The sequence below is a fragment of the Tauraco erythrolophus genome, chromosome 7, assembly GCF_009769465.1.
Source record: "Tauraco erythrolophus isolate bTauEry1 chromosome 7, bTauEry1.pri, whole genome shotgun sequence".
Lineage (NCBI taxonomy): Eukaryota > Metazoa > Chordata > Aves > Musophagiformes > Musophagidae > Tauraco > Tauraco erythrolophus.
The window spans coordinates 63,916,398-63,942,852 of record NC_141471.1 but is presented as its reverse complement, the minus strand read 5'-3'; the positions used below and the strand labels follow the sequence as shown (position 1 = coordinate 63,942,852).

At 44.6% G+C, this 26,455-nt stretch overlaps 2 protein-coding genes across 2 annotated transcripts; both read left to right on the top strand.

The window, feature by feature from the left end:
• Window positions 1-10,078: 10,078 nt before the first annotated feature.
• LOC104370529 (uncharacterized) lies at window positions 10,079-13,626 on the top strand. The gene is made up of 5 exons (XM_009991174.2): window positions 10,079-10,460; window positions 11,144-11,315; window positions 12,293-12,471; window positions 12,996-13,092; window positions 13,473-13,626. The coding sequence occupies exons 1-5, from the start codon at window positions 10,079-10,081 to the stop codon at window positions 13,624-13,626; spliced, it is 984 nt and encodes a 327-aa protein (XP_009989476.1).
• A 1,094-nt stretch (window positions 13,627-14,720) lies between these two features.
• On the top strand, window positions 14,721-25,029 carry RBFA (ribosome binding factor A). The gene is made up of 7 exons (XM_086614796.1): window positions 14,721-14,833; window positions 15,242-15,284; window positions 15,924-16,100; window positions 18,133-18,245; window positions 19,435-19,519; window positions 22,972-23,045; window positions 24,374-25,029. Exons 1-7 carry the CDS (start codon window positions 14,721-14,723, stop codon window positions 24,762-24,764), a joined length of 996 nt encoding a protein of 331 aa, XP_086470922.1. The 3' UTR covers window positions 24,765-25,029.
• The last annotated feature ends 1,426 nt before the right edge of the window (window positions 25,030-26,455 follow it).

Sequence of the window (26,455 nt, the reverse complement as noted above, 5' to 3'; positions counted from 1 at the left end):
TTGCAGAACTATCCAAAATTTTGCAGGTTTAACAGATAATTAAGGAAATTACTGAGTAGTGATTTTTAAAGAAGTCACACTTTTCTTTCCAAGGAGAGTGGCAGAGGTGAACAGGAAACCTGTTCTTATTCTAAATAGCAAAGCTAACATCTGGCGTTATTCTCCACATGACATTTCCAATCTCTGCAGTGTTCGGAATAACTTTATATATAATATTTAATAATTTTATAGTAAGTATAATAATTTTATAACTCAGCAATAATTATTTTGATTCTTGATGCAGAACAGGGCAATATTTTTATGAGTCTAAAGCAGTAAAAGGATTTTTAGGGGAGATTACATCAAAAGGCTTTTTGCAGTATGATGAGAATAAACAAGAATGTCACATGCATGTGGCAGGGAAAGATGACCTATTAGGGAATCACCTAGGACATTACCAAAACAGTTGCTATTTAAAATTGTGTGTTTGTAACTACTAAAAGTGCTAAAAAAAAAACCCCAAACGTTAGAAGTGTGTTAAAAGCACAAGCCCAGACTCTTTTGCCTTGTTTCTCTGTATTGAACCCCATTCATTTCTCATATTGGAATATTTTTCTTGCAGGCTATCCCATTGCAATTTCTTCGGGCATGCAGTACTGTGAAGCCAATTTTCTGGGAGTTCAAGTTACTGGAGCTACTCTGGGGATCGTTGGCATGGGCAGCACTGGGTATAAGATTGCTCTGAGAGCCAAAGTGTTTGAAATGAACATTTTGTACCACAACAGGACACAGAAGTAAAGATATGTTTTGACCCTAATTACAGCAGAAACTCCCTTTAGATAGTCAGTATTTCATTTTCAAGGAATTATGTCAGGAATATAGCAAGAAATAAGGGAATAGGGCCAGATAAAACAAAAGAAAATAAAAAAGAAATATTGCCTCAAATCGGTCTTGTAAGGAATTACTTGGTGATTAAACACTTGGAATCTTAATTTAGGTTTTAAATTAGAAATTCCAAGGTTTCCTGGAGATGTGAACAGAAAAAGGAAAATCAAGTTTATACTTCTTTTATTCTTATTTTATCTTACTATAGTGACACAGAACTCTACCTTTTTTTTTTATTTCTGCCCCATATTTTGAAGTTCAGGAGTGATCTTGATGAAACTCTGAATGACTGGAGAACTAGGAAACGTATGCTTGACACAATATGAAAACTGATTGAGGGCTGTTCTTGAGAAAACCTTAGGTTTCTTCAAATCAGTAGGAGTTTTGCCAAGTATTCAACTAGATTTCACCCTTCATTTCTAGCCCCTCCTAACTTGTATATTTGGGAAGCTGATCCTTGTTAGAGATTCAGCACAGGGGCTCTTCAATGTAAAGTTGAGCAGGATCCCTATGTGGAACTCAAGTTAATATGTTTCAGTCTTTAAAGTAATATTCTTGTAAGAGTGCTGTGATGAATAATCAATGCACAGTGCACCAGAAATGAAAAACCTGCTTACTTTAAAGTTCATTTACAATACAAGCTTCTGTGCTGAAGTAAGATCCACTCTGCATGCTGCAAAACCGGCTGCAGTTCCCGTCTATTCTTTACCCACTTAATCTCTGGTTGTTGGCCTGGACTCTGAAAGAAAACAGTGAAATGAATGCATTAGGAGACACATGGTCCAAAGGTACACTGAAGTTGTTTTCTTAGTGTGGCTTCCTTTTTTAATTTCTAGATTAGGGAGGAGATAATTCAAAGCCATTCATTTGCAATTGGGAGCAGAAGATTGTACACACAATCTCCTGTCATTGCCTCTTTAATCATAGAATCATAGAATCATAGAATCATGGAATGGTTTGGGTTGGAAGGGACCTCAAAGACCATCCAGTTCCAACTCCCCTGCCATGGGCAGGGACATCCTCCACTACACCAGGTTGCCCAAAGCCTCATCCATCCTGGCCTTGAACACTTCCAGGGATGGGGCAGCCACAGCTTCTCTGGGCAACCTGTGCCAGTGCCTCACCACCCTCAGAGTGAAAAATTTCTTCCTTATATCTAATCTAAATCTCCCCTCTTTCAGTTTAAATCCATTGTCTCTTGTCCTATCACTGCACACCCTTGTAAAAAGTCCCTCTCCAGCTTTCCTGTAGGCCCCCTTTAGGTACTGGAAGGCTGCTGGAAAGTCTCCCCGGAGCCTTCTCTTCTCCAGGCTGAACAGCCCCAACTCTCTCAGCCTGTCTCCATAGCAGAGGTGCTCCAACCCTCAGATCACCTCCGTGGCCTCCTCTGGACCCGCTCCAGCAGCTCCATGTCCTTCTTGTGCTGGGGAAGTTCCCGAAGTTCAGGCAGCTAAATTTACAAAGAATCGGAGAAATGGCAAGTACTCTTTTTGATTGTGAAAAGTTCAATCTATAAATCTCTCTCTACTTTGGGAACTTTTTGTGTTGAATGCTTTATTCTGTGAAAGCCCTGGGGCAGCCAGGAGCCCGCTTGCTACATGAATGTGATAATCAGATCTTTTAGTTTGTACACCAGTGACATAAGTGAATAAAATATTTTCCTGACCGATGCCCTGAAACACAGCGTGATCCTCTTTTCCCCCCACCAGGAAAGACCAAAAGGAGCGAGCTATCTGGGAAAAGCGAGCAGGCAGATGTTGGGATGCTGGTGGGGAGTCTGGTGCCTCAGATGGAGAAGCTGATTGGGAAAAGACATGGAGTTAACAGTGCTGGGTGGGATTCCCGTTGGGGGGAGCTTGGTCTTGTTATCTCTGTGTCCTTTGTCTGAGTCCCATTGTGTAGGGAAATGTGTTGGGAGGGCTTAATGCTCTCTTCTGACACGGTGCCAATCGCTGCCTCCTGGCAAAAGTCTGATTCTAGACAAAAGAGCTCTAAATAGGTCCTTTCAATGTCCAAATTGACCTGTACACAGGTGGTGACTTCTGTGGATGTAAATGGGAGTCGTTACAGTGAATTAACTTTAAAAGCAATGGCAAAACCCAAGCAGGACTCCTCTTTATTTAGACAAACAACAGTAGGTAACTTCACCATCTCTTTATTTCCTTTCTTCCAGAGATCATACCTTGTTAAAATCAAAGAACGTTGTTATAAGCCTCACCTCGGCGGTAAAACAGACCAGGTCACCCGCATGATAAGGGAGGGAGTGGTTGAAAACGTACTGGCAGCTCTTAACAGCCCCCCCATACCCAGCGAAGTGCTCCCCAGCTGATGTGCAAAAGGATGTCGCAGCTCTGTTTTTTTTCTCTTTCACCTCATCAGCTCTAATGGTTTTTATTCTTATGTCTTCGCCATTAAGAGAAACCTATTCCAAGTGGGCACTGGAAGATCTGGGTTGGTCTCACATGTCATTAAAAACCAGCTTTTGCTTTTAGTTTCCTTGCGAACTGGAGGAATACATTACTTTTCACTTCCAATCATGGATAGATGCATGCAGGCTTTAAGTGGCTCTGGGAGAAACAATGGCTGATGGCCAATGCGATTCTTGCTGGGCTCCCTAGTCCTAAAGAAAATGTCATTTTCGATTACTTACTTCACTTTGTCCCCATTCTATTTGCTATCAAGCACAGCAAAGTAAGCTACCTGGGTAGAAATATCACTGACTTTCCATATGGAAGTCTCCATTTAAACTAGCTACCGAGCCACAAAACGCTGAGGCAAAAGTCAGTTTTCAGAAACGCACTCAGAATCGCTCATTCAAAGCAGACTGGATTTTAGAAGACAATTTAAAGTACCAGCGCCAAGGAAAATTAGTCTTCAAGATAAACATGCTACTCTGTTTGTAAACCAAATTTAGGTGCAGTCTCCCTCCAGATTTTCAACTTTGTGCAAATATTTGGAAGAACGCTTGGGGCCCTCTAAGCCTCCAGCACCTTTCTGTAAATTAGTGGGAACACAAAAGTCTGTAAAAACACACTCAGCATTAAAATCCAGATCTATACATTTTCCTTCATATCACTGCTTCTAGACATTTGCAAGAATAATTATATTTGAAACAAGATATATCAGAGAGCCTCACTACTGTGAAGAGAAAATAAACACTTTGACAAATTGGTTTTGTTACTGCAATTATTATTATAGAAAAAAAAATCAAAATCCCATGGCTTTCCTCCACTAGAAATAGCACCTATATTATAATTAATCATTCAAATTCCACAGGAAAAGGATCTCTTTAAATAGAAGAATGCTCATCCACCTCACTAAAGCTTTGTAGGCAAGTTTGCTGTCCTCTCATTTGTCTTTCTGTACTCTCTGTTGTCCTAACACAAGTCCAGAAGACAAATAAACCAATACACTACTCAAAGTGGCGGTGTTATTATGAGTATGAATTTATGAATAGTATGATTATTTAATCTATCAGTAAAATTTATAGCAAAGTTGCCATTAAGTGCAGCTAGAATTTTGCCTGAAATCTCATGCACCTTTACAGAGCCATTTCCATGTTCTTTGTCTTGCAGAAGGGTGTCACTGGTGCTCCAAAAGACCCTTCCTTCCACCAGTTTAGCATACGATGGAGTAACCAACTCCTGCAGTTCAGGGAAACAAGGCATTGCAGCTTTTCAGGAGCAGCAAGTCGGCTGGCAAGGATTTCAAAACTCCCTGTCTCGGAGGGAAGGGTTTGAAATCCTTGGCAAGGGTTTCAGGTTCCTCCCTGTTCTCTGACGTACAGGTGACCCATATGGCTTTCATTGTCTCCCGTATGACCTTGACAAAAATAATTAAAGTTTATTCTTGCAAAATAAAAGGCTAAGCAGTAAGTTACAGAGCTGGAAACAAAGCTACAAGAAGCTAAAGAGCACAGAGAAAAAAGTACCTTTTATTAGGTCAATATCCTAAAACTGGAAAAAACACCCAAGGTTTTGCATATGCAAACCTTTTTCCAGATGGGAAGCAGCAAACATAAAATCAGATACGGTACTTCGTTTCACTTCTACATAAAACAATAGAACATGTTGGAGTTTTACTTCTACTTTTGCAGATATTTCAGGAATCTGGGCTGATTAGTTACGGAAGTGCTCCCTGCAGGGGGTGCTTTAGACGGGAAGACACAGTGCTAGACAACAGGATACCTGTCAGTCTCTTTTCAAACTACATTGCAAAAAAATGGCCCTTTTTTCCCCTGCCTTTGCTTAATTTATAAATATTTATCCATTAGTATCAAATTAACTGACATACAGTTAAGGAAACCTCCCTGTGCTTACTAGATGCTGTTTCCCATCTCTGCTATTCTCTGGATTGTGCTTGGAAATCACAATACAACCAATACATCCAAAAATGGATCAAAAAATGCAGTGGCATAAGCAAAGGGATGACCCGTTATAGTTCACTCTGTTGATTCAGATCTGTTTGAAACATTTTGGTGGGCAAACAGTATATGATCTGGAATAAAGTGCTGCTACCAGTCTGGGAAAGCTGGCCTTACCTACGGCAAGCGGACAGGTTAGTGATAACACGTTATGATGGTTTAGAGTCAGTGAAAACACGTGCATCGCTTGGGTTGGCCTTGCCTGAAACAAACTTGTGCATATACATCTCCTCCCTCTGCTTTTTTGGTCCTAGGAATCCTGGTCACTTATAATATTTCTTTATAACATCTAACATAGACATGGGAAAGGTGCGTCTTTATCCAGTTTTGTGCTTAAGCTAGGCTATACATCCCACCTGGGAAATGTATTACATTAAATTACACAAAAATCTTTTAGGCTAATGAAATACTTCAAAAGTCGAATCCTAAAAAACTATTATTATGCAAGCACCTATGAACGCCGCAGGCATCGCTTGCCCCGCAGTATTCCATGGGCACCAGTGGCAATATTTAATAATATTTAACAGACTGTGCAATACTTGTCTCCTCACACCAACAGGCATTATTAATTTCAGAGAATTTTGTCACAACACTGGTACAACAGCTCCCTTTCTATAACAGAAAACTAACAGCACACTGCAACACCGTGTAATTCAGCTAGACACGCTACACAGAGGTCTATAAGGTACTCTACAAATTAAATCTGCTCAGAACATGGTAGTGAAGTGGTGCAACACTCTCTTCTTCTTTTACCTTAATCAGACTTAGCTCAAGGTAACTGTTGTTTGGTTGCTGCCCGCACTCGGTGACATTCCGTGTCCTACTCATTCCAAGAGCTGTTCAATCACTCAAAATATAAATGGTTCTTGACCTCTTCCGTCATTCTGTCACGGATGTTGCTATACAGCTATATCTCCTATATATCCTATATATCCTATAGCTCCTATATATCAGCTCCCGGACCATAACTGGAAAATTAGACGTTCAAGTTACACAAAAAAACTTTGAAGCCATCTGACTCTCCACATCTAACCCCATAACACACCCATTTTCTTGACATTTGATACGTATGTCATGGATTTTTGCTTAAAAAGAGTAACATTCCTTGGACTTTTTTTTTTTTTTTTTGGCTTCTCTGACTAATTGCTCCTTCATTTTGTTCATTCAAATTTTTGGAGTTGATATACAAAGGGAAAAACTACCGTGTTGTCTTTCCAAAGTTTATTTTTCACCTTGGCTACAAAAATTTGGTAGATCTCCTTCCTTGATTTATAGTGAGAAGGACTTGTGTCTTTGAGAGGGGCTTTCAAATGGTCCTTTGATCTCGGGTAAGGTGAGCAGTAAGTTAAAAGATCACCCATTCTGTCTCATCAGCAACCTTGAAGGCAGTTGGTGTGAAACAGGGAATGCGTAAGAGTTTGTTGCTTTTTTTTAAAGAAGAAAATTCAAGTAGTCTTCATTAAGAATCCAGTTAATACGCTGTAACTCCACCTTGCTAGTTAGTGAATTTTGGTTTAAAGTTTAACTGTCTGAACTTGAAATCCGTAACAGGATAACGAGAACAATTTATGGTTTTGTATAATTATTACAACATTTTATTGTACTTTAGCTTTTCGTTACTCGTTTTATAGAGCATCTGGTGTTAAACTTGCCTGCAGCAGATCGAAATGTGTTTGGTGGAATTCAAGAAGACACGATTTTGTAATCCATTCTTTTGCAAAGCCCTAGAGCAGCCAGAAGAGACGCGGCAGCACGTGGTCGCTGGTAATTTCGTAGTGATGTTCCCTGGCTCCTGAGCTGTTCCGACTGCAGAAGCCAGGCATGCTCTGGAGTGCCTGCTGACCACCGGCACGGCAAGGGCGATCGCTCCAGCACAGCTTTGGTGAGCAGAGTTCTGAAGATGTACTTGGCAGCCTCCATCACCGGGGGCTTACAGTCCGAGTAACCTCGTCAGGAGATTTTTCCCGCGTTTCTCAGGTGGGATTGGCACAGGGCTGCCTGCAGCCGGGATAAGAGCTGCTGTGACCGAGCAGCTGAGCCTGCCCCAGTTGCTTAGGTTTTCAAGAGAGGTTTTGAGGGCATTCTTCATGTTTGCAGCGAGGTCTGTCACCGGTGTCTGCCAGTCAGAGACAACTCTGCGTGCCACATTAACTCGTGTGCACGTAGCGTTGTCACCAACAGAGAGACCAGACCATTAAAAAACATACAATTAATTGTATTATTTGGAAGTGTTCAAGGCCAGGTTGGATGAGGCTTTGGGCAACCTGGTGTAGTGGAGGGTGTCCCTGCCCATGGCAGGGGGGTTGGAACTGGATGGTCTTTGAGGTCCCTTCCAACCCAAACCATTCCATGATTCTGTGATTTGCGAACACTTGCTGCTCTCTCTCAGCTCCCCCGAGGGGTCTGGGGTCCATCTCCTGCCGCCCTGGCACCTCCTCTCCTCCCCCCCTTCACCCCAACTGCCGGACGCACCTTTGCGGGCGGCCGCTGGCACCGAGCCGCTCCCTCGGCGGGGGCGCAGTGCCAGCGTGGGGCGGCCCCGCTCCGCCCTTGGCCTCGGCCTGCCCTGGCACGGCAGCGGCGGCGGCGGCGGCGGCGGCGGCGAGCGGGGCGGGCGCCGGTGAGTGCTGCGTGAGACGCCGCGGGGCCCCCCCCAGCCTGGGGCACCGGGAGCGCGGCTGCCCGCCGTCCCCCCGCTGTCCCCCCGGGGGTCCTCTGTCCCGGCTGCTGCTCCGCGCGGGGTCGGCCGTGCTGTCGGTGGGACCGGGCGTGCGGGGCACGGGGGGCTCCCGGGGGTTGAGCATCCGGGGGGAGATGGTGCGTTGGTCCCAGCAAGCAGGTGGTGAGAGAGCAGGGGCACCTTGTTCCCGTCCTTCCTGGCGCTGGGGATCCTGGCTGTGCACAGCCGGGAAAAAAGTACCATCAGCTGGTGCCGGGTCATACACATATTTGTCTTTTCTGTACCTCTGATGCCATGTCTGCGTTTCCAAGAGGCAGCATGCGGGTCGCTTGTCTACCAAACTCAAGCACAAAAGGGAAGCCTGCAGAGCATAGAAGCAAGGACAGGGAGCCTGGGAGGAAACCAGAGAAGTTGTCTGAGAAGCCAGGGATCAGGTTAGGAAAATTAAAGCCCTGATGAAGTTAAGTTGGAGGAGCTGGCTGGGCGGTCGCACTCAAAAAGTTGTAGTCAACAGCTCAATGTCCACGTGGAGGCCAGTGACAAGTGGTGTTCCTCAGGGGTCGGTATTGGGGCCGGTGCTGTTTAACATCTTTGTTGGTGACATGGACAGTGGGATTGAGTGCACCCTCAGCAAGTTTGCAGATGACACCAAGTTGCGTCGTGTTGTGGACACGCTGGAGGGAAGGGATGCCATCCAGAGGGACCTGGACAGGCTGGAGAGGTGGGTCCGTGCAAACTTCATGAAGTTCAACAAGGCCAAGTGCAAAGTCCTGCACGTGGGTTAGGGCAATCCCAAGCACAAGTACAGGCTGGGCAGAGAATGGATTGAGAGCAGCCCTGAGGAAAAGGACTTGGGTATGTTGGTTGATGAGAAACTCAGCATGAGCTGGCACCGTGCACTGGCAGCCCAGAAAGCCAACCGTATCCTGGGCTGCATCCAAAGGAGTGTGGCCAGCAGGTCAAGGGAGGGGATTCTGCCCCTCTGCTCTGCTCTCGTGAGACCCCACCTGGAATACTGCATTCAGCTCTGGGGCCCTCAACACAGGAAGGACATGGAGCTGCTGGAGCAGGTCCAGAGGAAGGCCGCAAAAGTGATCTGAGGGCTGAAGCACCTCTCCTGTGAAGACAGGCTGAGGGACTTGGGGTTGTTCAGCCTGGAGAAGAGAAGGCTCCAGGATTCCTCCTAGCAGTCTTCCAGTACCTGAAGGGGCCTGCAGGAAAGCTGGAGAGGGGCTTGCAAGGGTGTGGAGTGATATGACAAGGGGCAATGGATATAAACTGAAAGAGGGTATAATTCAATTAAATACAAGGAAGAAATTCTTCCCTCAGAGGGTGGTGAGGCACTGGACCAGGTTGCCCAGAGAAGCTGTGGCTGCCCCATCCCTGGAAGTGTTCAAGGCCAGGTTGGATGAGGCTTTGGGCAACCTGGTGTAGTGGAGGGTGTCCCTGCCCATGGCAGGGGGGTTGGAACTGAATGATCTTTGAGGTCCCTTCCAAGCCAAACCATTCTATGATTCTATAATTCTTTCCGTGTTGGCGGAGTGAAGAGTTGTCAGGACACTGAAGAAGACAGAGGGAAAAAAATGTAAACTTCTTTTCAGAAAGCAAATTGATGACTCCAAAGTCCATAGCTGACAAATTATAGCTCTGTTATATGAAACAGCTCTTTTCCTGAGATAATCTCTTATCTATGCTAATTTCTGAATATGGCTGCATAGGTGGCAATCAAAGGCAGAACTTGGGGGCTAAAAGATACTCTTCCACTCACATGGCCACGTTCTTAAATTATCAAGACTTTGACATTTAAATATTGAATATCGAACAGGAGTAACATCTGGTAGCTCCTTTGTTCAAGTGTTAGCATAACTGGTATGCTAGAACCATAGCATACTTGCTATGAACAAGAGTGTATAAAACTTGAACATCCTTCTGAATAACACAGGAAGAACACAAAAAAAAGTTCTGCATGTGGGAGTGAATATCTATAGCCAACTCTGTCATCAAGTGGGAAAAAAGCATGCAATGGAGCCAACCAATTCCTGTTTTTTAAAAAAGGTATAATGGGTCACTTAAGGACATGTCCTTTTGTTTTCTCATTGTTTTTGTAGGGCATGGAGGGTCAGGAGCTGCCTTATGTGCTAATTGACTGTATAGGAGGGAAACATGGGGTATATGAAGACCATGTTGGATTTCTGGAGAAACATTTTCATCTCATCACCATGAAAGAGTATCTTGAAAACAAGGAATTTCTCAGCAAAAAGATCAGAGCTATCTATATGTGGTATAACAAACCAGTTACTAACGAAGAGCTGCTCCAGGGCTTGCCTAACCTGAAGATAGTTGCAAGCTCTGGAGTGGGAATAGATCACCTGGACCTGAAGCTCTTCTCCCGCTATGGTGTGAAAGTGTCCAACACTCCATTTGCTGTTTCCACCGACACTGCAGACTTGGGGATGGCTTTGATGCTGGCATCTTCCAGGAGACTTGTGGAAGGTAATAACTGCAATGGTTTTAGTCTTTTTGTAGGAAAGGTGACTCTTCGAAACGTGCGGTTAGAAAGTGTGTGCTGAAGCAAAGGCCAGCTTCGAAGTAGAAATGCAGGAAAATATAAGGATGAGGAAAAAGTCAAGACAAATCTGTCATGTTGACAATAACTTGCACGCAGTGCATTCGATTTCCAAACAGGCGCATCAGCAATGTAGACATGTTCCATCTTCTGGCAACCCTAAATTGAGGCCTCTTCTCCCTCAGCCCATAGCCACTTACTGGTTCTACTTGTTCACTGCGGGCTTGCTTTTCAAGTTTTAATAAAAGGAGGTGAAAAGGAGGTATTTTCGAGGAGGCTTGAAACCTGTCTTTGCCCAGCTGACGTGTCTCTGAGTCATTACGAACAAGCTGTCCAAAATCTGTGCCCCGCGCTCTGTGTTTCTTTTCCCCTCCCAACTTTGGTGTATCTGTGGGATAGCTGGGAATTATATTTTGGCCTCACTGAAAGTCTTGAGGACTCTACAACTGATTAATCAGTTGCACCATTTGGTACGTACGATATAGGTGACATCCGTGGCGCTGCCAGTTTCGGACGCCCTGCTGGTGAACCACCGCCAGTAAGAAGCTTTGTTGCTGAGGTGCAGGACATCCTTTACATGACATTTTTCCATCTTTTTCCCTCCTCCCAGGCTATCAGATGGCAGTCTCCCCCGACACGGAGTATTTCCCTGCCGACTGGCTGGGGGCTGAGGTTTCTGGGGCGACCCTGGGGATCGTGGGAATGGGCACCATTGGCTACAAAGTGGCCCAGAGAGCCAGAGCCTTTGAAATGAAGATTTTGTACCACAACAGGAATCAGAGGTAATGGAAAGTCTATTTTGCCACAGCTTTTAAACATCACTTGCACCTTTCACTGTCAAACTGATCTCCTGTTCTCTCCGTGGTAGGACAGGACGATGTGCTCTCTGCACTATCGTTATTAAACATTGTGCCAGGCAGCAGTGAGGGCCACAAATTGTGGCCAAGTTCACCCAAAAGTCCAAATCCTCAGGTGATAAGGCAGGGTGGAGGGCAACTGGAGACCAGCCCTGCTGTGGCATCACTGGGCCGGGGGCTGACAGCCCCCAAGGGAGCTGCCATGGGGTCCTGGGATGTGGGAAAGCTCCAGAGGGGCCAGACAGGGACAAGCCAGGGCTGGTGGTGCCCTTAGGGCCATGACAATAAGTCACTGCCCTATTATTGGCTCTTTTAAGTGGCAAAGTACATACACTGGTTTCAAGACAGTCATTAATTTCCCAATTTATACAAGTACGTGCCCCAAACTCATCCTGATATGGATCGAATGCACCTTCAGGTCCAGCTCATCTGGCACTGACTCACGGATCGAGCAGGCTGCTGCTGGCACAAACTTCTGAAGATTTAACCCCTGCCCTGCCTTGTGGGTTTCCTCGGTAATTTCCAGACGAGTTACTTTTCACAGGGAAGGGAATTCACGTCAAATATCAGTCATGCTTCTGGGTTGGAAAAGAATCCCTATTACAGCCAGAAGCTGTGACACAAATACAGTTATTTTACTATTTATTCAGTGCACTTACATGATACTTATTTTTTACTTTCCATCCCCACAAGTATAGTACTGCACGTTTGTGTATAGCGCACTTGGTATTGTGGGAAACAGCTCAACAGTTTTCTTTACTACATTTCGGTCAGATAACTGGTGAACTGCTTTGCACTGTGGAATGAAGGAAAAATTAAGAAACCTGTTCTCTAATGGTGATTTTAACTTTTTCTTCTTGCTTTCTATTAGAGTTTAATTTTTTTTTTTTTTTTCCCCTCAGAAAAAAGGAAGAAGAAAGCGCCGTTGGAGCTACTTACTGTAAGAAGATAGATGATTTGCTCCAGCAGTCGGATTTTGTGCTACTGTGTGTGAACCTGACTCCACAGACACACAAACTGATTGGGAAGAGGGAGCTGGGGCTGATGAAACCCACAGCGACACTCATTAATATCAGCAGAGGTAGGGTGAAGAATAAACAAAACTGCATTAAAGTTTGCTGGCATAAAAAGTCCTGGGAAAACCCAAACCTAATAGTCTGTCACTTTGAAATTTTCAGTCAATTCTCTGGTTACTAGGTCATTTAGATGTCTGCGGTCATATCTCAGCAAAACATTTAAGCATTTCTGTAATTATGATCAAGTAGGTCTCTAAAATGTTCGTGAGCTTGGAGCGTTAGCAGCCCGTATATATTTGTACAATCTCCTACTTAAGCTTTTTATTTATTCAGTGCAGTGTTGTTGCTAAGATCCATCTGGGTGGCACAGCCCACTCTGAAGTCTGGCGCTTTGTTTGATGGTGCTACCTACTGCCTTTTAAAATTCCTGACTGCTCAACTCCGAGGCACATACCCAAGCGTCCTCTTCCCACCCCCTGCTGCCCCTTCTGCCCTGTGAACCTCCCTAGCCCTGCCACCCTGCCCGAAAGAACAGTGAGAGCATAGGATGGGGTATGAAAATAAGGATGTCCTTCTCCCTGCAACCCAGGTCTGGTTGTGGATCAGGATGCTCTGGTGGAAGCTCTCCAAAACGAAGTTATTAAGGCAGCTGCTCTGGATGTGACGTATCCTGAACCTCTGCCAAGGTAGGACATGTATTTAAGTTAAATATAAATGAGCGTATGCGTGTGGTTCCAACTAAGTAGGAGTTCGTGGGCGCGTGAGAAGTGACAGGGGTTTGTTAGGAGGAGCACGTGATGTACGTGCACGAGTCCTGCTGAAACAGTGACCCCGATCCTTCCGTCGCAGCCGAACAAAATCCACGCTGACTCGTTTGGAGGATTCGTTGCGTAAAAAACCCGCGGGCTAGGCAGCAGTTTGAACTCTTCCGAGTATGCTTGGGTCATGCCATGAGGTTTTATTTTTAATTATTATTTTAAATACCTCCCTGGCTCCCTTCAGGTGACGAAATAACAGATGGAACGCTCTGTGAGCGACTAGCTCAGTATTTCTTTTCCTTTCCCAGGGATCACCCTTTGTTAAAGCTGAAGAATGTCATAATAACTCCTCACATTGGAAGTGCCACCAAAAGCACACGCCGCCTTATGATGGAAAACATGATAGAAAGCATACAAGCAGGTCTTGCAGGTCGTCCTGTCCCTAACGAAATATCCCTGTGAAGCCGCCCGCGTTCAACGTTAACGCCGTCAGTGGTTTCCCTGGTGCGAGGAAACAGGAATTTGATCACTCTTCATGTAATTATCCCGCGTGTGTTATACAAATAAAACGTGCAATGCAGGGGTTTAATTTATTTAAACATCCAACAGTCATTTTGTGTGGAAAAAGGCAGTATTTTGTCACGCACTTCCTGACCCCCCCCCAGCAGCAGCGCCCACCTCTGGGCCAACAGTTTGCTGGGGCAGCCCTTGAATGGAAACGCGGCAACTGGGTTTATTTCTGTTACCAGCAAAACCGTTAGCAGCTGGGAAGAAAATTCATCTTCACGACGTAATAAACGGGCAGTCCTTTATTCCAGCACAGGGGGACCTAGGGATAGCTCTGTCCAAGCTTAGCATCCAAATCCATAGGTTTTTATGCACATATTTTGTTGAGTCATTGTTACGTAAGTTCTTTTATAAAAAATTGCATATTGTTCTCGCTTTTAATTTTGACCTTTAAAGTGTTTGGTTTCACTGGCTATATTACTGTATCAATATTCTTATTCTATAACGATCATTGGTTATTCTACTTAATTTTACTCCTTAGAATCCTTGATATTTAAATGAAGATGGGAAGGGGCAAGGGGGTTTCCAAGCAACGTAACTGGTGTCCCTGACGGTCTCCTTAACTTCTTAAAACAAAACAAAAAAATGCAGTAGCTGGGTGATGAGGTTTCCTTGGTTCCTTGGTTTAAAACAATACATGGAATGATCCAGGAATTTCCTAGTGAGGTCTCTACAGTTACTCATTAAAGTTAACAATCCTTACTTACACATTTTACTTTTCACTTTTCTACCGAACTTTCCTACTTGATTAAACCTCGATGATTTCACCGAAGTGCTGTCACATTTCCACTTCCGAGGTCGCTCCCCGATCCGAAGAAGCGCGCTTGCGCGCAGCTGCGCTTGCGCTGCGCTCGCCGCTCGGCCGGCCCCGTCTCCTTCCTTCCCTCCCGGGGCCTCCCCCCCATCCCCGCCCTGGCGGGACCTTCCCGCCGCTTCCAGCCGGGCCGCGGGGAGCTCCGGGCCGGGCCGGGCCGGGCCACGGCGGCGGCATGTGGGGGGCGCGGGCGGCGGCGGCGGCGCCGCGCTGGTGCCGGGCGCTGCGCAGCTCCGCCGCCCTGGGCGGCTCCAGGAACCTGCTGAAGAAGATGTTCCGCAAAAACAAGTAGGTGCGGGGGTGCCGGGCGGGCAGCGGGGCCTCCCGCCGCCTGGCGAGCGGGTTCCGCGCAGCGGGTAGCGGGTTCCGCGCAGCGGGTAGCGCGCCCCGCCCGCCCCCGCGCTGGGCTGGTCGTGGGCGCTGCGCGGGGGTGGGTTGGGGCTCGGGGCGCTCCCGCGTTGCCGGGGGAGAGCCGCGCAGCCCGGGCTTCCCTGCGCAGGAAACCTTCGCGTTGTTCTTCCCCGCTTCCCGCTCCATGCGCAGCCGCAGGCGCGGTGGGATGCGCTGCGCCCCGCGCTGCCCCCGAGCCCATCACCGCTGCGCGGAAAGCCGTTGCCCCGGCGTCGTGTGCCTGCGGGCGGGCGCGGGAAGCCGGTGTTTCTCGTAAAAGTTGCTTTCTTTTCCTTTTTCCAAAAGAAAGAAGTTCTGGTATGACAGCCCTACCCTGGGATCTAAAATGGTAAGTGCGAGCTTCCACCGTGCTGCCTGTGCCAGGAGGAGCAAGCTTGTGCTTCTGCCATCGTGTCTAACTTTGGGAAAAGTCTTTCCTGCTGGAGAAACAGCAGGATTTTGTGAATTAACAGTCGGGCTTCAGTTTCACTATGACATGTCGGGATTGCTGTCGGGAGGCGTTTCCTTGTCTGTGCTGATCTTTCATCCGCGCCAGCACCAGCGCTCTCTTGCACGCCTCTGAGCCCGGAGCAGGGAGCTGATCCAGATTAAAATTTCCTATGTGCTAGCTGAGGTTTACTTTTGCAGAAAACAAAGTTTTTATGTTCGTTTTTCAAACAAGCGATGCTTTTCCGTTAACACGTGGTGTATTTTAGAAGACCAATTTATTGAGCTGTAGGACTTGCAACAAAATAATAAACTAAGCAACCTTGACTGTAATACAGGAAGGTCAAAGATTTTGTGAACAGAAATGTTCTTTAGTGGAACACCTGGTACATCAGACCTGTATAAAGCCATCACAGCTGCAGCAATGGTTGAGCATGATTATTAGAGTGCACAAATAATTGCCCAATACAAGTTTGTATCTACTGATTAATATATTTTGGGTTTTTTTGTGTTTTGTTTTGGTTTTTTTTTTTTTTTTAAGATGTATAAACCAGCTGAGTTGGCCTCTGTAGTGAAAGACGACCAAACAAGAACTAGGAAAGGAGATAACATGCGCTGCAAAGTCTTGAATGGTCTCCTTTGGAAAGCTGTGACAGAGATGATGTCTACCTGTGAAGTTAATCAAGAAATTTATGATCTCAAGCTGGAAATCTGCAAGGCAAGTGCCAAAAGTACCACTCGCGTTGAGCCGCTCTGGCTACGCCTTGAGGTCAGCGTGGCGCACCGGAGGAGCTGCCCTGGCTGTTGTGATGGTGTGCAGGAGGAGTTTCACTGCTCTGCTTCTGATGGGGCAGATGGCAGCATGATGAGGCTCTGGATTCACCTTGCACGCTAGGAGAACTTTGCCACTGTTGTACCTGCCTTAGTAGACCTTCGCCACTGTAACACAAATGCAACTTGGGCCAATTAAATGGTGATTCTCCTGGTATGACTTTTTTTTTTCTGTTACTCAGACACATGCTATTTTCCTTGCCCTTTCAGAAGGAGCCTGGTTTTACCAACATAAGTGTATCTTTCCAGGAGTCTTTTCTTTGTGCATCCGTGGGATAGTTGATACCTCCTCGTGTCCCTCACCAGCAGCATGACGCAGGCAGAAGACCTAAGTGGGGGATGAACTTAATTGGAAAAAAAAAAAGGCAAGCCTAAGAAAATGACGTTGGCAGGCAGAGTTCCAGAAAGAATTGGAATTCGTACCTAATTTTAGCTAGTGTTGCCATAATTCTTGGGTTTGAAAGGGATGTTAAAGCTCTGATTAAGGAACTCAGTCCGTCTCCACATTCCTGTTTGTTGTCTGTAGATTTTTCTCCTACATTTGCTGTTTTTTAAGATTAAGTGTTTGGTTTAAAAGCTTGATGGACTTAGCTTTGTTAGTCAGAAGCATGGAAAAAAGTACTTCATGGCTGCGTCTATGACAAGGGCTTTGTCATTTATGATTGAAACAAATGTTTTTGCCTGCTGAATTCTTCTATCTTTAGGCAAGTGATGGAAGTTATTGTGGGCAAGATGAGTCTTTTGGCTCCGTGTGTGCAGTATCCTTCACACAGTATTTCTCTGCAGCTTAGAGAATTGCTTGTCTTAACTTGGATGGCATGTCTGCCCATAAAATACTGGCTGGTGTAGGCAAGCCCCAGCGCCTTCGGGAGGCATTGTTGTAAATGAAACAACTTGTAACATGAGAGAGGGAAAGAAACAGCCTTCTTTGAAATATAGTAGAGATTTTATTAGAAATATAGTACAGATTTGATTAGAACTACGTAGCGCTTAGTGTTCGTGCTGCCCTGGGGCATGGCTGAGGCTCAATCCTGATTTACTCTTGAGCTGAGTGTGGTCTGATATCATTACTTCTATTAGCAAAAGAAATCTTCTAGTAGGCTTTCTGCAATCAATCAGAATTTTTTTTTTTTTTCAGGATCAAAAGTTAAATACAGATAGAATTGTGCTTCAGGCCTGATACATCAAACTTTTATCCACTCCATAATGTTGCTGGTGTGATGATGAAGAAACAGCTTGTGTTAGATAGGGCTGTTTGTGTACTTACACTAGACTCAGTGTGGGAGATGGGGAGGGTTGATCCTGCAGCAGAAGCAGACGATTAATGATGAGGTTTTTAAATGAGTAGCAAGTTTCCCAAGGGAGGAGTTATTTGGTGGTGGAAAAAATCAATATCTACTTTGGTTTTTGGGGACAGCCCATTCTGCTTTTGGAAGCAGTAGCACTGCCAACAGCAGACTGTGCTGCAGTTTTCAGTCCTGGCAATACTCTGATGGTGTTGTCTGGTCCTGCTGATGTATGTAGACACCTATTTGTTTGAAGAGTTGGTTTCTGCACGAGATGATCTCTAAACTGTGCTTTCCAATGGGTAAGGTATGCTTTCTCCTCCCTCTTGCTTGGCTCCTTGGGTTGAGCCAGATTGGTTATTAGAAGTTTGCTGAGTGTACATCTCTTAGTGAGAACCTGTTCTGTGAGACGCCGCTAGATGAGATGGATGATAGTTGCAAAAATCCTTTAGAATCCAGTTTGTGTTTGCCCCTGTTGGACCTGGCTTAGTAGACCTTTGCCACTGTAATGCAAATGCACTTTACATATCCAGTTTGGGTCACCGCCTGCTTATTGATGAATTAGAGACTTTGTTGTACATGAAGTGTGTGTGTGTATATTATAATTTTAAAGAAACATTTGTCTTTTTGCAGGTGTCCCTGGCATCAAACTTTTCAGCGTGTCGTGTGTACTGGAATCCTGCTGCTACTATGGAGAAAGAAAGTTATGTCGAAAGTGTCCTGCAGAAGAGTGCTCCACGTATACGGTACTACTATGGGATGAACAGTTGGACCACTTCATAAATTCATAGTACCGTTTTTTAAGTATTTCTAACAATCTATATCTGACCTGTTAGGATGCTTTGGGTTTTTAGATATTTAGAGTCAGAGCATCTCCTGTGATGAGCCTCACAAGGAGGGATGGCTGTGTCAGACCAGCCGTGCGTTCTCCTGCTGGAGCACAGCTGGCTTGTTTGGGTTTGGTGCAGTTCCAGGCTTGAACTGGGCTGAGCAGAAAGGAGGAGGAGTCTGGATGAAGTTTCACTTCATTGTACTGGTGATAGTGAGCTGGACGTGCTGTGCACAACAGTAGGCCAGAACATGATGCTGCACAAGAAGACTGGCAATTACAAGTAATATCTCCTTACAGATCCACTGGGCAACTCTGATGGCTAGGGACAACTCGGAGCTCTGGAAGGGATGATTGATACTACAGAAATTCTTCACAATACTGATATGAAAAAAAAAATGTTGGGATGGTGCGGTCTATTGTGACAATTTTACCCATTTTTGGCAGAGGGTCCAGTGATTTTTCAGGATATTTTAGAGACTTGTGTCTGTTTCGGTTTCCTGGGCTTACCCTCTGCTATCCAGCCAGTCTGTTGGAGGATCAGGACTTCATCCCATGGGGAAGGTGGCATTGAAACATACTTGTAGAACCATTTCTTCCCCCCGCTGTTTCCCTAGGCTGTGTATTTCCTGCTCCAGCACAATGCTCTCTTCTACTCCCAACAGCTTCCACTCTTAGAGAAGGAATGTTGCTGGCTGGGAAGAAGAGGAGAGGAGTCCTGACAGTCCTTCCTGCAGCTAGCACATAGGACTGGTTGTCTTGCCCTGCTGTGAGAGCTCTGTTCCCCATTGCTCTCACCCCTACAGTAGGAATAAGGAAGCCAAATGAAATAGGGAAAAACCTGTGCCGGCCTCTGCGTATAGGAGATAAATTTAATATCGTCAATGCTCAGTGGGATCTGTGCTACTATCTGGTAGGTTTTGTATGTTGTACATTCAGAGCTGGGATTCTGCAGTTGTGCATTGCTTAGCACTAACGTGAATGGATTAAGTGTTGCAAACCATATCCTTAAATTTGCAGTACTGCTGGAATTAATTTAACATATTTTATCTGTGCTGGAGGTGCTGTCCTGTTACTCATACTGGTGAATGCTGTATTTTTGCCAGGTATCTTCTGATGAGTCAGCAGATTCTAGCAAATGTACCCCCGATAGTGTTTGTGAAAGACAAAGAAGCTGCAGCTGTAAAAGAGGTAATTGTAATCTTGGACTCCATGTACAGGTATAACAACATGCAAACGTGGTGACTCAGATCCCACAGTGATAAGAATTCAGACAGAGCTCATCATTCAATTGTTCTACCAGTCTACATGAAGAATCAGTCTTTGTCTATACCCTTTCCTCTTCATGTTCCAAAGTGTTTTGGCAAAGAATCTTGAGTAAGACTGATGCTTATATACAGTGTAAAAGATTCCTTTTAGCTATCACCTCATGAACTTTTTTTGATGCTGCTGTTAGCAATCTGAAGTGAAGTTTTGTCTGCGTTTAATCCGTATCTGGGGCTAAACAATAGCCAGCTGTTCTGTCAGCCAGCGACCCCTCCCCGCTTGAGAAGGGGAACCAGGAAAAGGAAGGAAGACCTGTGGGTTGAGATAAGAACTATTTAACAATCAAAATAAAATACAATTTTAATGTAATGATAATAATAATATATGCAGACAAGTGATGTACGGTGCAGTTGCTCACCACCTCTTGACCAATGTCCAGCCCGTTCCCAGCTCACGATCCCAGAGCAAGAAAACCCCAAAACCGCAATCCCGGAATAGAGAGAGCAGGCCTCAGGGGCAGAATGACAGGAGAGACCTCCCCAGGGACAGCGACCATTGGGAAAGAGGCTATCCTCAACAAACTTTCCAACTTATAGTGAGCGTGATGTTACATGGTATGGAATACCCAGTTGCCAGTTTGTGTGTCACTTGCCCTGGCCACGATCCTCCCAAGTTCTTGGACATCTGGATTGCTAGCAAAACCCAGTTGAACAGTCCTTGATCACTGTGGATACCACGACTGGCTACAAACTAAACCAAAGTGTTGTACCAACTTTGTTCTCACCGAATCAGGTGCTGCAGTCTTAAAAATGCAGCTTGCTTTAGAAATGTAGCCTTTCTGAAGAGAAAATGGATTCTATGATTCTATCCCAGCGAAACCAGGACAAGTTTTCAGAAAAGCTTGTAGGCCAGTTAAACCAATTGTCATGGTTTAACCCCAGCTGCCAGCTAAACACCGTAGAGCCGCTCGCTCACCCTCCCCCGGGTGGGATGGGGGACAGAATCAGAAGTGTAAAAGTGAGAAAACTCGTGGGTTGAGATAAAGACAGTTTCATAAGTAAAGCAAAAGCCGCACACGGGGGCAAAGCAAAACCAGGAACCCACCCACTCCTTCCCATGGGCAGGCTGGTGTTCAGCCATCTCCAGGAGAGCAGGGCTCCGTCACACGTAACGGTGACTTGGGAAGGCAAATGCCATCGCTCCGAACATCCTCCCCTTCCTCCTTCCTGCCCCAGCTTTGCGTGCTGAGCGTGACGTCACACGGTGTGGAACAGCCCTGTGGTGAGTTGGGGTCAGCTGTCCCAGCTGTGCCCCCTCCCAGCTCCTCGTGCCCCCCCAGCCTCCTGGCCGGTGGGGTGGGCTGAGAGGCAGAAAAGGCCCCGACTCTGTGTCAGCGCTGCTCAGCAGTGACGGAACCATCCCTGTGCTCCGACACTGTTGGCAGCACAGATCCCAACCACAGCCCCACACCAGCTGCTGTGAAGAAAACAAACTCCATCCCAGGCAAAACCAGCACACCAGTAAAGAAATCGTGAAAAATGAAATTACAATTTAAGGAAGAATATCGGATAGGCAGTTGTCTGTTGCTTGGTATACATGATTAGAGAAATGAGGTCTGAGGAGCTGCCTTCTGCTTTTTAAATGTTTTTAAAATTTCATTGAATCTAATCAGTGATTTTTTAAGGATTTTCTTACCCCAACCTTTTTCCATCTGTGAATTGTTAAAATGTTTCTAGGGAAGTGCAGATCTTTGCATAGATGATGCAAGCTCACTCATACTACTTTTTTTTCACTTTTGAAATTGTCTTTACTATTCCACCTTTACTATTTCACCTTTTCTGTCAAGGTGTTGATAGTTTTGACTAGTTGAAATATTGCCAGGATAACGGATGCTTTCCAGAAATCTGCTGTCATTAGGACTGTGAAGTGAGATTCCCCAAAGAGAAAGACGACACCAATGAGTGCAATGTCATGAAAAACATCTCCTCCAGCTGTTGATAGGAATGGAAAGCACATTAGTTGAAAAGGAAAGAGCATGTTGACAATTCTGTGCCCTGAAGCACCTTATTCTTAGATGTGTTCATTTTACAGCTGATTCCTGTGAGTGACTTACGGGCTCACGCAGTGGGTATTAGCAGAGCTGGAACGGATAACAGGAGTTTCAGACTCTCGAGAAACGCAGTGAGCTTTCTGTGGTCAGAAAAATTCTGTGTTTCGTGCCAATACACTGATCCACAGTGGAAATGTTCTCCACCTGCGTTAGCATCAACAAAAAGCACAAGAATAGAAGCGAACTCAACACTTCTGCGAGCTGTGTGTGTTCGTTATTATGCGCCCCCTAATCAACACAAGAAATTCTGCGAGTAATTAGTGAGGATGGAAGCACTTTGTCATGACTGTTACTCTGTTATTAACATACCTAGGTGGAGCTGCAAACATCTCCTCCTGCAGGTCCTGCCTTTCAGGTCTGTTACTGTGGAACCTGTTGCATTAATCACTGTTTCTCAGACTTTGTTAAATGACCACGTACTCTTTTTGAAGAAGAAAACCCCTGGCCTACCTTACCTTCATGTTCAGTGCGTAGGCACCAAGAAAGGTAACCACACAAGACAAGGGAAAACCCTCCTGGTATAGCTTCTGTCACTGAACAGCACTGGGAAGCACTCAGATGGATCATCTTTTCACACCTTGCAGATCATCAGATTTATGTAATCTGCAGATTCGAATAGCAGGGCTTGAAACAACAGAGATGAACTTGATTTTTAAGTATTGGAAGACAGGGAAGAACCATCCAATTCCTAGAATAATACATTGCATTGGAAGGGAAGTAACGTAAAGAAAATTAGTAATAAAAATTTCAAGTGATATGAAACTTTCACAACTGGAATCTGTGAACACTGAATATACTAGATTTGTAGCATTTAGTGGTTAGGTGCCATGTTAAAAGAGAGTTGGGAACTCAGTATTTACATGTAATAGAAATACAAACGTGCAGAAAGGGGGAAGAAGTGAAAAAACATCAGTGTAAGGATGTTTTGAGAAAGGATTTGCAAGACTGAAGTAAGACCAAATAAAAATTACACGTGTCACGCCATCCCTAGCCAACTGTTTGGAATGTGCATAAGGCAAAATGCTTGGTAGGAATCCCTGGATCGGTTATGCTATTTGACATCAACTTCCCAGGCAAGAGGTACAAGCAGTTCCGTGCAAATGGAGGAAAAGGCTGTTTTGAAATGGTTTTGCTAAATATTCCAAACATAAAAATAGAAGAAAAAATAGTAGAAAATAAAATATTTGCTGTTAGATACTCATCTGTTTCTTGTCTAAGTAAATTTAATACAGGACCTTTAATACGTATTGTTTTCATGTGTTTACAGGTTGAGGAATTATTGTCAATTGCTGATTTTGGACCTCTAGAAGAAGAAGGAACGTTATCCGAAAATGATTCTAGGTAGGCTTTTTGAATCCGAGTTGTACAAGTGTTGGCTTTTCGTCTCTGTTGGCCAACTTAAATTGGGTATTAGTTGACGCGACAGAAAGTGTATTTTAATTAGATGTGTACGTTGTGGTTATCTCAGAGTTCAGCAAATGGTGTTACGAGGAACAATTAATTCGTGCAGATACGTTTTCGTAGGCTATTTTGTCGTTGGTTCTTGTGCACGAGCGCCTTGCTGCAAACCACGGGTTTGCAAATATGGAAAGACTGGGTTTTTATATATCAGTGGACCTCTGTTAAGCTGTGGAGAATGGCTAAATGTCACTTCGAGCAGCATAGTGTATACACTTTCAGATGCAGCTAACCCATAAAACAATATTGGAACACAATTTTAGAAATCAACTGTGTTTGATGTCTATAGGGATGACGTAGTCACCAGACTCGTTGCTTGCAGACCCAATATACTTGTTCTGGTATTGGTATCTTTACTTTTATAAGGGAAATATTTTTAGAATTTCTAAGAATTCAAGACTCAATGTGTTTGTGATAATTAAATTTAAAACAATGCCTTGCAGCAGTAGCGTTTGTTTCCTGCTGGTGATATTCTCATGAGGATAAAAGCTCTGCATTTACCAGTACTCCTCTACTTGGCCACTTTTTTTTTCTGGTGTAAGTTTGGTTTTATAACTTATGAGTTATAAGGTTGCTGACAAATCTCCCTAAGTTAACAAAAAGTTAGTTAATTTAGTATGCTTTTGTGAGAGACTTATGCCTTAATGTCTCACAGGACGGCTCATCAGGTGCAAATCAGAAATAGCTTCTTGGGGGAAATCATTGTTGTGACAGACTTTCCCACAGGGCACCTAACATCTTCCTCTGTTTGTCTTGTGAAAATAAGTATGTCTTGTGGAGTAAGTCCACCTTAAGGTACCATATGCTGTTGTTCATACGTCTGTCCAACGTGTTTTGGGCACAGGCTGCTGCTTCTCACTTCTTGGAAGAGCTGAGAGTTCCTTGGAGCTCCCATGTCCAAGTGCTCGCTCCATTGCCTGTGCACACCTTTTCCCAGAAACAAGCCGTTTCATCTGGAATGTAGTTGCTTTATTGGCTTCTTCCCATTAAATCTGTTGACACGCTTATACACAGCCTGTCCTTCCACACGTGGTACGGTGGTGTCTCTTCCGTCTTAACATAGGGAGCACAATGCTGGACACAGTGCATTAAAGTTGAACTGGAAGCTCCAGTTTATTTCTGTTACTCAAGTTGTCACAATTAGCATTGCCCCTTAAGATATACATGGGAGTAAAAAAAAAACCTCACAACATTTGTTTTCTTTTCTGCAGTAAAGTGTTCCCTTCAGCAACTCAGTCTTCAGATTCACCCATGCGGTCTAATCTTTTTGGTATCGATCATGAACTGCTGAACAAGCAGATAATGGACTACAAAAGACTGAAAGTGTCAAGAGACAGAGAAAACGTTGCCTGGACAGAAGAGCAGGAGCAGCAGCTTTCAAAGATTCAAAAGAAAATGAAAAAGAAAAAACCAAGGAATCCTCCCGATGATGACGTTACACCACAGAAATACTTACTGGACAGATATGAAGCTGATTACTGGGATGGTGACACTGAATCAGTCTCGGACTATGAGCTGGAGGATGAATTACAGGAAGAGGTAAACGAATCGGAGGCAGATGATGGCAAAACTCGAAGTCAGCCTACTGATAAACTGAAATGAAGTGAAAAAGCCACTCCTTTGGAGGCTGCCAGTAGCAAAAAAAAGACTGCCATCGATACTGAAAGATCAGTTTTTTACGGCCTGTGTACCACTTCCTCTTTCGAACTCACAGGTTTGCCACACATGGGGAGGTTTGCTAGCACAGGTATGTAAGAAAAACAAAAATGCTATTTATGATATTCTGTTAAGCAGCTTTCAAGCTGCTGCAGTTGTAGGGCTTTCAACCAGAGAGCAGTTTTGTAATAAAATATCCATAGTGCACTGCTTGGGTAAAACTTCTTGAAGTTCTCTTGATTATTTCCAATAAAATTATGGTTTCTGTGTTGAAATAAAATGTCTTTTTTTTTTTGAGTGATCTGGATAGAAATAGTCACAAATTGATGGTGTCTGTTATTCTGAGGTCAGGAAAGAAGAGAGAAGCAAAATAATGACAGTGGCGTTCAAAGAGCAGCCTTTGGTGCACAAAGACCAGGACAGGATATTCTCTGGAGGACCTACTCTAATGAGAGATCGCTTGCCAAAAGAAGGTGAAATTCATTGAAATTACGACCAATAAAGTTCCAACCCTGAAAGAAAATAAATTTATTTATTTATTTTAATATTCAGAAATTTACAGTTGTGCAAAGGGAGCTGCTTATCTGTTGGGTAAAGTTGGGCAAAGCATTGACCATGACTGAAAAAATGTATTAGAAACTCCAAGGTGGAGGAAAAGCAGCAGGAAAGAATGCTCTAGTAACTGAGATTTGAAAATGGATGGGGAATCATATGAAAAGTGAGAAGAAAGCTCTCTGGCTCAAAGCAAGTAAGACGTGCAGCTGAATTTAAGCACTTGGTGCCCCTGTGAGCACGTGCTACACCACTCGGGTTTGATTCAGTGGGATTAGTTCAATGGCAGTTTTAGAAAACGCAAGAGTTTTCCTTGCTTCCTATGACTGCCAATCCAAACCTTCCTAAACACTCTGGGACCCTCCAAGTGTATTGTTCAGATCTAAATTTCAGACTGAAAGTAAAGAAATACCGCAGCTAACTCTCCAATCTGGTTATTTTCCTGAAGACCTGGTCTGATAAGGTGCTAGTTTTGAAGGGGTGATGAGGGCACATGGTTCCTCTGCTTCGCTTCAGCCAATCAGTTTCTCTAACTTTTGGGTTAATTCTCCAATTTTTGATTTTCTGTTGATTTCTCTAAGACCTTGCCGTGAAAGCGTTTCACGCTTTTTGCGTCGTTCCAAACCAGAAGCGTCTCTCCAGCAGAATTGCTCAGTAACGCCGCTGTGCTGGCAGCAAGTTGTTTACCAACCCTCTCCAAAACACATCCCTCCAGGAGGGTGCCGGTCTCCTTACTCATGTGAGTCAGAAAAAACACTGGCAAAACTGGCTTCGTGCCAGGGAGATTAGAAAACCACGATGCGCATCTCGCTGGAATCTTGTTTTCTGTCCAAGGAATTACTCATTTTGTCATGAAAGCCAATCTATCCTTAACCTTCGCTCGCGTATGTAAAGCCAAGAAACGTAGGAAAAAAGCTCAGCAAAGAGAAAGAAATTAGTGTATTGCCCAGTGCTTTGCCATTTTGTCCTGTATCTAACTGCAAGAGGGTAAGTGAAGACAAAAAGGTTTAAAGATTTCAAAGCTCTGCAGCATGTGCCCCATCAAACCAGAAGAAAGTCTTCGTTAACTAGGAAGAATGAGTTGC

Bases quoted from the DNA above. Each gene is read 5' to 3' on its own strand.
- LOC104370529 (XM_009991174.2), top strand. From the start codon at position 10,079: ATGGAGGGTCAGGAGCTGCCTTATGTGCTAATTGACTGTATAGGAGGG. The intron at 10,461-11,143 runs GTAATAACTGCA...CCCTCCTCCCAG, and splicing joins TTCCAGGAGACTTGTGGAAG to GCTATCAGATGGCAGTCTCC. The intron at 12,472-12,995 runs GTAGGGTGAAGA...CCTGCAACCCAG, and splicing joins ACTCATTAATATCAGCAGAG to GTCTGGTTGTGGATCAGGAT.
- RBFA (XM_086614796.1), top strand. From the start codon at position 14,721: ATGTGGGGGGCGCGGGCGGCGGCGGCGGCGCCGCGCTGGTGCCGGGCG. The intron at 19,520-22,971 runs GTAATTGTAATC...ATGTGTTTACAG, and splicing joins AAGCTGCAGCTGTAAAAGAG to GTTGAGGAATTATTGTCAAT. The intron at 23,046-24,373 runs GTAGGCTTTTTG...TCTTTTCTGCAG, and splicing joins TTATCCGAAAATGATTCTAG to TAAAGTGTTCCCTTCAGCAA.